General features: G+C 45.8%; 1 protein-coding gene across 1 annotated transcript; it reads left to right on the top strand.

Annotated features, from left to right (window-relative positions):
• Window positions 1-196: 196 nt before the first annotated feature.
• LOC117736305 (kinesin-like protein KIF27) lies at window positions 197-10,603 on the top strand. The gene is made up of 15 exons (XM_034541537.1): window positions 197-754; window positions 1,052-1,252; window positions 1,354-2,357; window positions 3,855-3,998; window positions 4,112-4,288; window positions 4,439-4,644; window positions 5,476-5,597; window positions 5,751-5,888; window positions 6,314-6,525; window positions 7,136-7,186; window positions 7,380-7,550; window positions 7,682-7,873; window positions 7,965-8,192; window positions 8,490-8,688; window positions 8,832-10,603. The coding sequence occupies exons 1-15, from the start codon at window positions 457-459 to the stop codon at window positions 9,422-9,424; spliced, it is 3,936 nt and encodes a 1,311-aa protein (XP_034397428.1). The 5' UTR covers window positions 197-456; the 3' UTR covers window positions 9,425-10,603.
• The last annotated feature ends 84 nt before the right edge of the window (window positions 10,604-10,687 follow it).

The raw sequence follows: 10,687 nt of genomic DNA, 5'->3' as shown, positions 1-10,687 counted from the left end.
CTTTATTTAATAATGCCACCGATGCCATTTTGCATCTATTTATTTGTAACTGCTGTTTTTATAATACTTTCTGGTCGCCTTTTTTACTCGTGTAGTGTGTCCATAACGCCACCGGGGGACGCTGTTGCCTAGACGTGGCACTCGGTCCCGTCCTACACAAAGAAGACTCTTGAACACGGAGTCCGCCCTCCACGAAGAAGACTCCTGAACTCGTTCCTCTCTCCACGAAGAAGACTCTTGGAGCCTCTGCTGCACCGCGGAGGCGGTTTCCAGGGCAACCGAGGAGCGACAACAAACGGGAGACGGGGCAAAGTTAACAACTCATCCCGTGTTACCACAGCAACAACACACCACAAGGAAAATACCTGTCGGTACGTTTGTTTGGTCCAATGTTGCGTCAGCTTGTTGGCTCACGATCATTTTAGGAGTTTAGGAGTAAAAACGGTTTTCACCGCCATGGCCGACGTCTGCGTCCGGGTGGCGCTCCGGGTCCGTCCCCTGCTCCCCAAAGAAGTCCTCCACAACCACCAGGTGTGTGTGCGCGTGGTGCCGGGCTCCGCACAGGTGATGCTCGGCCTCGACCGACTCTTCTCCTTCGACCACGCGTTTGGACCGACGGACAACCAGGATGAGGTGTACGAATCCTGCGTCCAGCCCCTGGTGGGGTCCCTGGTCCGCGGCTGCAATGCCACCGTCTTCTGTTACGGACAGACGGGCTCGGGGAAAACATACACACTCGGAGGGGGGAACCGGGGTACGTTGGTGGCAGTTTGCATCCCATGATTAGAAACAAACGTATGCAATATTTAAGTAAAAAAACTGCAGCTCCCATCAGTCATTTCCCCAAATGTCTGCGGATATTCTATTATTATTATAGCCAGTCATGTCATTATTATATTCTAATTATTATATCCTGTCATGTTATCTTCACTGTATGTTTATGGGGATCTGTGTAGTGTGGTCTCTTTTAATGTGTCACTCATTGGTCTTTGCATCATGTATGTTACAGTATGTTTTATGTTAATGTTTTTTGTTCCTTCCAAAACCTCAGATGAAGAGGGAGGAATTATTGACTGCGTGGCCGATGATTTGTTCTCGTTGCTGGGGGAGAAGAGGAAGAGCGGGGATGTCGTGGAAGCCACTGTGCGGGTGTCATATATGGAGCTGTACACGGAGGTACTACGAGACCTGCTCGACCTGCACGCCATTCATAAAGAGCTTCATATCAGAGAGGATGAAAGGGGAAACACAGGTAATTCAGTTTGTACATTGGATTAGTGCCCTCGGGGGAAAGTAAGATTCCAACTCAGTGTAAAAAAACCTTTTATTGTGTGGTGTGGTTTGTGTTTTCAGTGGTGGTGGGAGCCAAAGAGGTGGTCGTCACCTCGGCAGAGGAGCTACTAAGTGTTCTTGAGACAGGCAATGCCCTGCGTCACACCGGCACCACAGGGATGAACGAGCACTCCAGTCGCTCTCACGCCATCCTCACCCTTCAGCTCATCCAGTGTTGCCACAGCAACGACTCCTCCTTGCAATCGGTGCGCTCTTCCAAACTCTGTCTGGTTGACCTAGCGGGCTCCGAACGTGCTGGAAAGACTGGAAACACCGGAACACGTCTCAAGGAGTCGGTCCATATCAACACGGGCCTGCTCGCTCTGGGCAACGTCATCCGCGCCCTCTCGGACCCTGGTCGAAATCGACGCGGTAACAACTGCAACAGTGCACACATACCGTACCGCGACGCCAAGATCACCCGTCTCCTCCGTGATTCATTGGGAGGCACCGCCCACACGCTGATGGTGGCATGTGTAAGCCCCTCTCACCACAGTGTCGCTGAGACTCTGAGTGTCTTGCAGTTTGCATCCAAGGCCCGTCACATTCATAACCGTGCTGGGGCCACATCTACTCATACAGAGGTTAAAACGTGTCCTCCAACCTGGGACCCTGCTGAGGCTCGACTGGGCGAGCTTGAGTATGAAGTACAAACACTGAGGGAGCTACTGAAAGAGAAGGAGAGAGAGATGGAACGGGAGAAGACCGATAGAGGAGCTGAAGAGGGGGACAGCATCAAACAGCCGAGAGTGGTTCGGACATCTGGTCCAGATAAGAAGGTGAACCAAGAGGAGCCGTCACAGTACCGTCTCCTGGCACAGGAAGCTGCTGCCCTGCTTGCAGACGTGCTGAACCCCACTTCAAGTCATTCTTTCAGGCAGCGGCTGCAGGATTGGCAGGAGAGACTAACGGCTGTCAATCACTCGCGTCAAGCTGATGAGAAGGACTGTTCAGTGGAGGAGGGTGGGGATCAACCCCACCACGTCACCATATTAAAGCTCAGAGAAAAACTCAGCAAATGCAAGGTACTGATGACACGTGAAAAATAAAGGTCAGATCGCGAAGGTCACATAAGAAGAATCTCGGCGTTATCTTTGACCCAGACTTGTCCTTTAACTCCCACGTTAAGCAAATCTCAAGGATTGCATTTCTTCATCTACGTAACATTTCAAAAATCAGGCACATCTTGTCTCAAAAAGATGCAGAAAAGCTGGTTCACGCGTTTGTTACTTCCAGACTAGATTACTGCAATTCCTTATTATCAGGCTGCTCTAATAAGTCTCTTAAGTCCCTCCAGTTGATCCAGAATGCTGCAGCTCGTGTACTTACAAAAACTAAGAAAAGAGATCACATTACTCCTGTATTAGCTGCTCTGCACTGGCTCCCTGTAAAATCAAGAATCACATTTAAAATTCTTCTCCTCACCTACAAAGCCTTGATTGGTGATGCACCACCATATTGCCCCACTAGAGAGCTGCGCTCACTAAATGCGGGGCTACTTGTGGTTCCTAGAGTCCTAAAAAGTAGTATGGGAGCAAGAGCCTTCAGTTATCAAGCTCCTCTTTTATGGAACCAGCTTCCACTTTCAGTCCGGGAGGCAGACACAGTCACCTCATTCAAGAATAGACTTAAGACTTTCCTGTTTGATAGTGCTTATAGTTAGGGCTGAATCAGGTTTGCCCTGGTCGAGCCCCTTGATATGCTGCTATAGGCTTATAGGCTGCTGGGGGATGTTTTAGGATACACTGAGCTCCTATCTCCTCTTCTCTCTCTCCTTATGGATACATTTACATCTCTCCATTGCACCTTATTAACTCTGCTTCCTCCCCGGAGTCGTTGTGACTTCACGTCTCATAGGGTCCATTGGACCTGGAGGTGTCTGATGCCTGGTGAGCCGGCCTCCCACCTTGGCCCTGCTGATGCCCCGCCCCCTCCTCTCTACCTCCTTCTGTTTCATGGATTGGAGTTCCATTCATACATTGTCATATTCATGTAATGTGTTTATGTAACTTTGTAAATGCTGTTCATTCTGTAAACATGACATCTATTGCTTCTGTCCATCCGGGGAGAGGGATCCTCCTCTGTTGCTCTCCTGAAGGTTTCTTCCCTTTTTTCCCTGTGAAAGGTTATTTTTGGGAGTTTTTCCTGATTCGATGTGAGGTCCTGGGACAGGGATGTCGTATGTGTACAGATTGTAAAGCCCTCTGAGGCAAATTTGTAATTTGTGATATTGGGCTATACAAAATAAACTGAATTGAATTGAATAACATTGATGAAGGCTACATTCCATTAATGTTTGCCAGTGCAGTCAGGGACCTGCGTGCTGGCACACATTAATGGAATCAAGCCATCTTAATTTTATTAGTTACGCCTGTGTTCGTTTGTCCACTGTGACCGTCTTAGTTGCCTAAGAGGAGATACTATCAAAAGCCTTAGTTACATGGACAATAAAGCTATTTTTACTTTAAGAAAATTAAAAAGGGGGCCTTGGAACAACAACTCTCTTTGTCTCTGTCTTTCAGGAAGATCTCGCCAGAGAGGAACAGCTATCGGAGCAGAAAGATGCCGAGCTGAGACACGTTCAAAAAGAAGTAGAGAAACTTCTTCAAGAGAGTAAAACCCACCTTCAGGCTTTGGAGGAAGAAAAGGAGCGTACTCGTATGCAGGTGAGGAGCTGAAGAGTCCCGAGTGCAGCACCACAATACGGTAGAAACGTTGCCAGCTACGGCATTGAAGTTTATCTGCAAATAAAACATAATTTCTGTGTGAATGTTTTCAGACCGAACAACTCGTGGACCAGCAGATCCTCATCAAACATCTTCGAAGCGAACTTGTGACCTTTAGGGATGCAACCTCAAGGGCCATCATGGAAACAGGGCCTTCTGGGAACTCAGACAAGAGACCCCACAGTGTCCCTCTGATCAGCCACAGCTGTGGACACGGACCTCCCAGGAGGGTAGGAAGCGTTTGTATTGCTTTTGCGTGTTGTACCGGTTGCACTCGTCCTTTGCTTGTGACTTTGATTGCAGTAGGTACCGATCGATTATACGACATACATTCACGTGGCTGTGCGTATATATCTGTCCGAATGCATGCGTGCTTTTAGATTCACTCCAGTCCGCCAGCCTATTCACTGGAGAGGGTGATGGCAGCCTTTAAGATGCGCAGTCATCTCCTGCTGGCTGAGATCGAGGAGAAGGACGAGGTGCACTGCCCATTCATAAAACAACAAGCAGAGAGCAAAGATGGCAATCAAACAAAAGAGGAGGAGGAGGAGGAGGATGATATCTTCATGGGAAAAATTGGATCTAGGTGAGAGCCTGTATATTACAATCCAACTGGTCCTGTCTTTGTTCAGCCCCCACTGATTACAACAAAAACAATTTCAGCTAACCGGTGTGGAATCGTTTATTCCTCACCTGCTCTCACAGCGACCGCCATGCACAACATTGGTCACTCCAGTAACAATACAATGACTGCATTTTGTACCTGTTCAGACGAGGTCACCAAAGCACTTGTCGTTTCAGCTGGTGCACACATTAGACCTCTCACAAATCACACAAACCCTGCATGTGATCTTTTTTTAAACAGTACATGTTTCAACTAGTAGAACCATTTAAATGAAAGCCCAAATGCTGTTTTAATTCTGGTCATTTTGATGATAATAATACAAACTCCATCTCTAGCCTGCAACTTTAGTGCAATGCACTACGCACGCCATATACAACACAGTTGATTCATAAAATTGTGTGCAACCAGCACCAAGCTGTTGACAAATATATGTTTTTTTTTTAAATAACCACACCAATATCTGTGCCCTTGTGTGGATCAAACTGGTGGAAGACCTGGTCTTGATGATCCTCATAGCCGTTTTTATGCAGTGGATTGGGCATATAGGAGATGTGACATCCCTCAGGGCGCATCGTGGAGTTGAAGAGAGGAGCACACGGTTTACTGATGCCAGGCTCTCACATACATTGTTAGTGTCTCACTGTTTCCCCCCTTCTCATACCACCCTGTTTCCACGTGAAACATAGGAAGACACACACATCAATCGTCTTTCATTCCGACGATCTGTTTTTCTTACGCCAGTGAGTTCATTTGAAATGATCTGCTTGATGAAATGTTGTGACGTTACTCCAGGCGCTCTTTAAACCGGACATGGACCAGCCGGCAGAAGAAATCCGCTGTGAAAGAGAATAACTCTGGACTAAACCAAACATCGAATGGAAATCCGTTTGCACAACAGCCCCAGCGAGCCGCAGGTATGATGCACATGGATTAAACTTTATTTTAGCAGTCTGTTGTTTCCTTGTCCTTTTGTATTGGTAAGGGCGTGCGTTCATGTCTCAAAGCTCTCCTGTGTCTTACCAAGGAGTTATTTCATATGCAGGAAGTCATTTGCCATTTCTTCTCAGGGCCCGAGGGAAACCACGCACGGCAAAACCATATGAGGAAGGCGAGACTTCGAGCCAGCGTTACTCAGAGAAAGATCCAAGATCTGTCCGTCAACATGCGCATGAAAGAGGAGCTCATCAAAGAGCTTGACAAAACTGGTGGGTTTATAGAAAAAATCACACTGTGTATAGCTGCATTCCTGTGTCTGTTGGTTTGACGTTTTACTGGTTTAGTGAGTCAAGCACGATGGCAATTTTGTCCTTATTTGTTAGTGTTAGCAAGTGTTGGTGGAAAACATTCCTACAGTACTGAGAGGAACTTTAGAAATCCAGAGGCGACAACAGCAACCGAGAGAAAGACTAACTGTAATCCTGATGATATTGTAGAAATACATATGTGTGACTTGATTAGGATCCTGTACAGTTTACAATGGGCAATCATTATTATTCCACCTTAGATCAACAGGCCGTTTGTACTGCAGCTCCAGGAAACTACTGCACAACACCGGAGAATCATAACATACTAGTTTCAAAACCGTCGGCCTTAATATCTGCATCTCTAAATGTGTGCATTTGTCTGACAGACAAGGAGACCCAAGCAGCGGACAGACATGGAAGGCACCGCGGTGATGGCAGAGAAGCCGGCGCGTTGGCCAGCCTTTCCCTGCAGAGCCAGCAGGTCCGAGCGGAGATGTTCCGCAGCCTGCAGCACATGAGACTGCAGAGAGGAAAGCTTCAAAGCAGCCTCAGGCAGCAGAGAGAGACCGACACGAGCCAAGAACGGGACCAAAACGGGGTTAGTCGTACAGAAAAAAACACTGCGTTGTCGAGAGAAAATATTTAACTACCATTCAGACTTCTGTAAAACTATGACAGCACTGTTGATCCATTTAACTTGGGTTTATATATAAATCCGGTTTGATCAGTTTGACTTAACTATTACTGACCCTGATTGGTTTAATTTAAACCTTGGTAGAAGTATGAAAGTCATCCACACTTTCTGCAATTCTGTTGTACCCCCTTTTTAATTTTTTTTAATTTTTAATTTTCTTCTTTTTTTTTTAGCTAGGAGGAATTGAAAATAAAATGGTGGTAAGAATGATATAAATACAATTGTGATAGCAGGTTAAATATGGAAGATGATGATTTATGATGATTTATGTTCGATTTATGTCTGTGTTTTTCTGTCCTTGTCTGATTGTTCGTATAGTTGGTTGTTATGTAATTTTTATTTATTTGTTATTGTTTTTTTTGTTTTTTGTTGTTGTCTAGTAATGTGAGGTAATATGTAACTTGTAAAAACTTAAAAATAAAATGATTGAAAGAAAGTCATTCACACACAACATCTCAGTTGAGTTGAGAAAGATGTAATATCAAGTGTAAATGATTTGTGTTTTTGTTTGTAGGAGCAAAGGGCAGGAGTTTTGACGGTATGCGAAAGGGAGTTAAAGGAAAAGGTAAATATGGAAGCAGTATACATTCTTCAAGTGTTTTGCTTTTCTTTTGGATACGTCCTCTTCTTCTATTTGTTTGACCTCATTGTCATCGTCTCCTTATCTTGATTCCTCTGTCATCTCCGTCCTCCTCGACCCCCTCTCTGCTCCCCTTCTCCGTCTCCATACGCCTCGCTCCTTCTCGTCGTCGCCGTAGCCGCTCGACTGCGTTTGGCTGGAGGAGGAGGAGGAGCGGGTGTTTCAGAAGAGAGTCGAGCTGCAGGAGCTGGAGGAGGAGCTCAGGAGGAGAGAGGAGGTGCTCCTGCGCAGAGAGGCCTGTCTGCAACAGAAAAGCAAACTGGAGGTCAAAATGCTCCGCTGCAGTCAGGTCAGCCTCTAAGCGTGGTGTGATTTTTGTGTAAATATTGTGGAGTCTATTTACCAATGACACTTACAGATGTGGACAACATGTAGTATTGAAACTGGAATCTGTCATTTTCTTATCAATAACTTTTTCAGGCTCTGAGTCAGGACCTGCTGCGTGTGTCGGTGCAGTTGGAGACCCTGGAGGAGCAGCTGCAGAGCAGCAGCGGTTTGAGGCGGACTGGAGGAGTCACCATGGAGGAGCTGGAGAAGGAGAGAGACACGCTTACCAAGAGGAGGGACACTCTGGACCTCCAGCTGAAGGACAACAGAGTGCTCACTGAGGAGGTCAGAACAACTTTTATTTTTATGATGCAGTTCATGATTCATCCTTTGCATTGTTCTTTTCATTTGTTGATGTGTGCATGTCTTCATGCAGGAGGAGCATTCCCTGCTTCAGCTGGAGGAAGCCATTGAAGCTCTGGACGCAGCTCTGGAGTTTAAAAACCACGCCATCGAGGACCAACAAAAGAAGTTGTCAATCACAGACTCATCTTCGCGACAGCCGCAAAGCACTGAACCCGCCCAACTCTATGATGTCATCGGGAAGCTGAAGGGGCTCTCACCACCTGAGGCTACAGAGCTGCTCGTCAAATATTTCAACAAGGCAAGATACAATGCCTGCTCTCCATTCCTGTTTCCTTCCCACTGCCTGAATCTGGCTTCACTTCCTTTCTTATTATTTGCAAGAGATTTTATGTTTTTTTCCTTGCTAATTAAATTATACCTCCCGTAATGCTCCCTCCGTTGTCCATCATCCTACCAGCTGACTCCCTCCCAAATGTTTTGCTCCATCTAGGATTTTTCTCTGCAGGTGTGAGTGTAAATAAAAAAGGTACAGCCAACATCTTTGTGATTATATGTGCAATCATGCGTTTCTCTGCTCTATTTTCAATCTGCCCAGGTTGTTTGTCTTCGCGAGGAGGAGCGCCGTTTGCGTTTGCGTTGCGAAGAGCTCGAGCTTCACACCGGAGAGCAAGAGGTGGTGCTGAGGGAGATGGAGGTCGCCATGCAGCGGCTGGCCCTAGATGCAGACCGCAGGTTCACCCAGCAGCACCATGACCACCAGAACAACATCCAGCTACTGCTGCAGAAACTCAAAGGTGAGGAGATTACATCAGGCTGGATGAAGCCGTTTACACATGAAACGTTTGGTCCTATTCCTCTCCATAATATCTGAACATAAATTCAATGAACAATGTTGTTTCATTAACTTTTCCCTCCCTGTGCGTGTGTGTGTGCTTAGAGGGTGGTTCAGGAGAGGCCCAGCAGGCTCTCGAAGACAGACTGCAGCATCTGGAGAAAGAGCTGTTTTTTTATAAAAGCTCCAGTCGGCTGCTTAAAAAGAAACTCAAAGAGCTCGTCAGCGACTCCCTTCATCCCGATCAGCCCTCACACACACAAAAACACGACGTGCTGATTCACGCAAGTGCAAAGGAACCCCAGACGCACAGTGATGAGGCACAGAGGAGGACACGTATTGCAACAACACACACAAAGATGCCCGCTGAGCACGACTCTCACATGAGGAAACATGCACACCAAACATCTCGTCCCTCCTTGTCTTCTGACCCACAAGCACGTAAAGCGGCAACAAGGCCCGAATACAACCAGGCGCACACACAGTCCCAGGGGGGGGGTGAGAGGAGGGCGGGTCACTCCGGGGACGGTTTACAGATGACACCAGTCCGTTTATGTCTCAGAGAGCTGAGACAGATCCCTCCAGCTGACCTGCAGGTCTGTAGTTCTGCCACAAGGAGGCGACAGTGTGTTGTGGATACCAGCACTGAGTCAATGCTAGAGGACTCCATAGAAGTACCCAGAAACACTGACAGATGATGTTATCGTGGTTCCTATGAGTCACTTGGTAGCAGCAGTGTGTACATCAGATTACAGCTTGGGTGCTAGTAAACAAAGGAAAAAATGTGTCATGAATAACCAATCACAAGTATAAGCCTTGTGAAAAAGTTCCATGTATTGTTTGTTGGAAAATACTTAATTTATGGGCTTTGTAGGGTTATGAGGTCAGTGAGCCCTATGCCGTTTATATAATCAAAATACTGGTGTTTATTTAATGCCTGTCCATATTCGCAATATGCTAACGAATAAGATGCATCTAAGTTAAGTTGAACAGGTTTGGTTCTCACTGTCAAGGTAATACCACAAAATAGTGAAACCACGAAAACTGACACCCGCAGAGTTTGTGTCCGGAGGAGAAGAACGTGTCTGACATGTGGGCAATATGGAAGTGTCATTACTGTGAACCAGTTCAGTCTCTTGTCATAGCACTGTCCTCCTATTTATCCGTCTTCCTTGGTGGTCACAGATTTGCCAGATCCCGGCAATGCTGAATGTTGCAGAGTTAAGCCATTCAATAAGGGATGAAAGGCCAGCGTTGTCATGACAACATAATGGCCTTCTTGGCAGTTTTTTGCACTTGAAAATTGAGGGAAACTTGCCATTTTGAGATTAGAGACTTTTATCTCAGCTCTTGCTATATCCAAACACAGCACGTTACATTTTCCATTAGATAAAGACAGAAAACAAGTTGTACAACTGTATGTAGATTGTGTGAATGACCTTTAATGCAAAAAGCAGCACTTTTTAATATTATCATAAAAATAGTAGCTCCCCTTACGGTTATCAATAACTGCATCCACTAAATGGGTTATACCTTTTTGCAAATAGTTAAAAAGATAAAACATGTTCATCGACTTTTAAAAATCAAATATTGTTTTGTGAAGAAAAGTTATTTGTCTTTCACATTTCATTTCCAGCACTGTTTCAGACTTAAGAAGTCTGACCACTACTAGATGCAAAGCCTTTTGCACAGTTTTTTTTAATGATTTATGATTTTTTTTGTATACAAACGTGTTCTATCTGTGTGCACTCTGTGCTATTAGTTATATGCAGTGTAATATGTTTTATATGGTTGACTCTTATTACAGTGAAATGTATTAAACATACGTATATGCATATCTCATTGTCATGCCTTTATTGTGGGCTCATCCCCTCAACCCTGACCCCTGGAGCCCCCATCCCACCAAAAGACTGCATCCCACTATATTACAGTACATGCTACAATCTAACCCGCGTTAACAA

Source organism: Cyclopterus lumpus, chromosome 9 (genome assembly GCF_009769545.1).
Source record: "Cyclopterus lumpus isolate fCycLum1 chromosome 9, fCycLum1.pri, whole genome shotgun sequence".
Classification (NCBI taxonomy): domain Eukaryota; kingdom Metazoa; phylum Chordata; class Actinopteri; order Perciformes; family Cyclopteridae; genus Cyclopterus; species Cyclopterus lumpus.
This window is presented reverse-complemented; position numbering and strand designations above follow the sequence as displayed.

What these genes read in the sequence shown, in the direction of transcription:
- LOC117736305 (XM_034541537.1), top strand. Translation starts at nt 457, where the DNA reads ATGGCCGACGTCTGCGTCCGGGTGGCGCTCCGGGTCCGTCCCCTGCTC. An exon ending in TCGTCAAATATTTCAACAAG is followed by an intron (nt 8,193 to 8,489) that starts GCAAGATACAAT and finishes CAATCTGCCCAG; the next exon opens with GTTGTTTGTCTTCGCGAGGA. An exon ending in ACTGCTGCAGAAACTCAAAG is followed by an intron (nt 8,689 to 8,831) that starts GTGAGGAGATTA and finishes GTGTGTGCTTAG; the next exon opens with AGGGTGGTTCAGGAGAGGCC.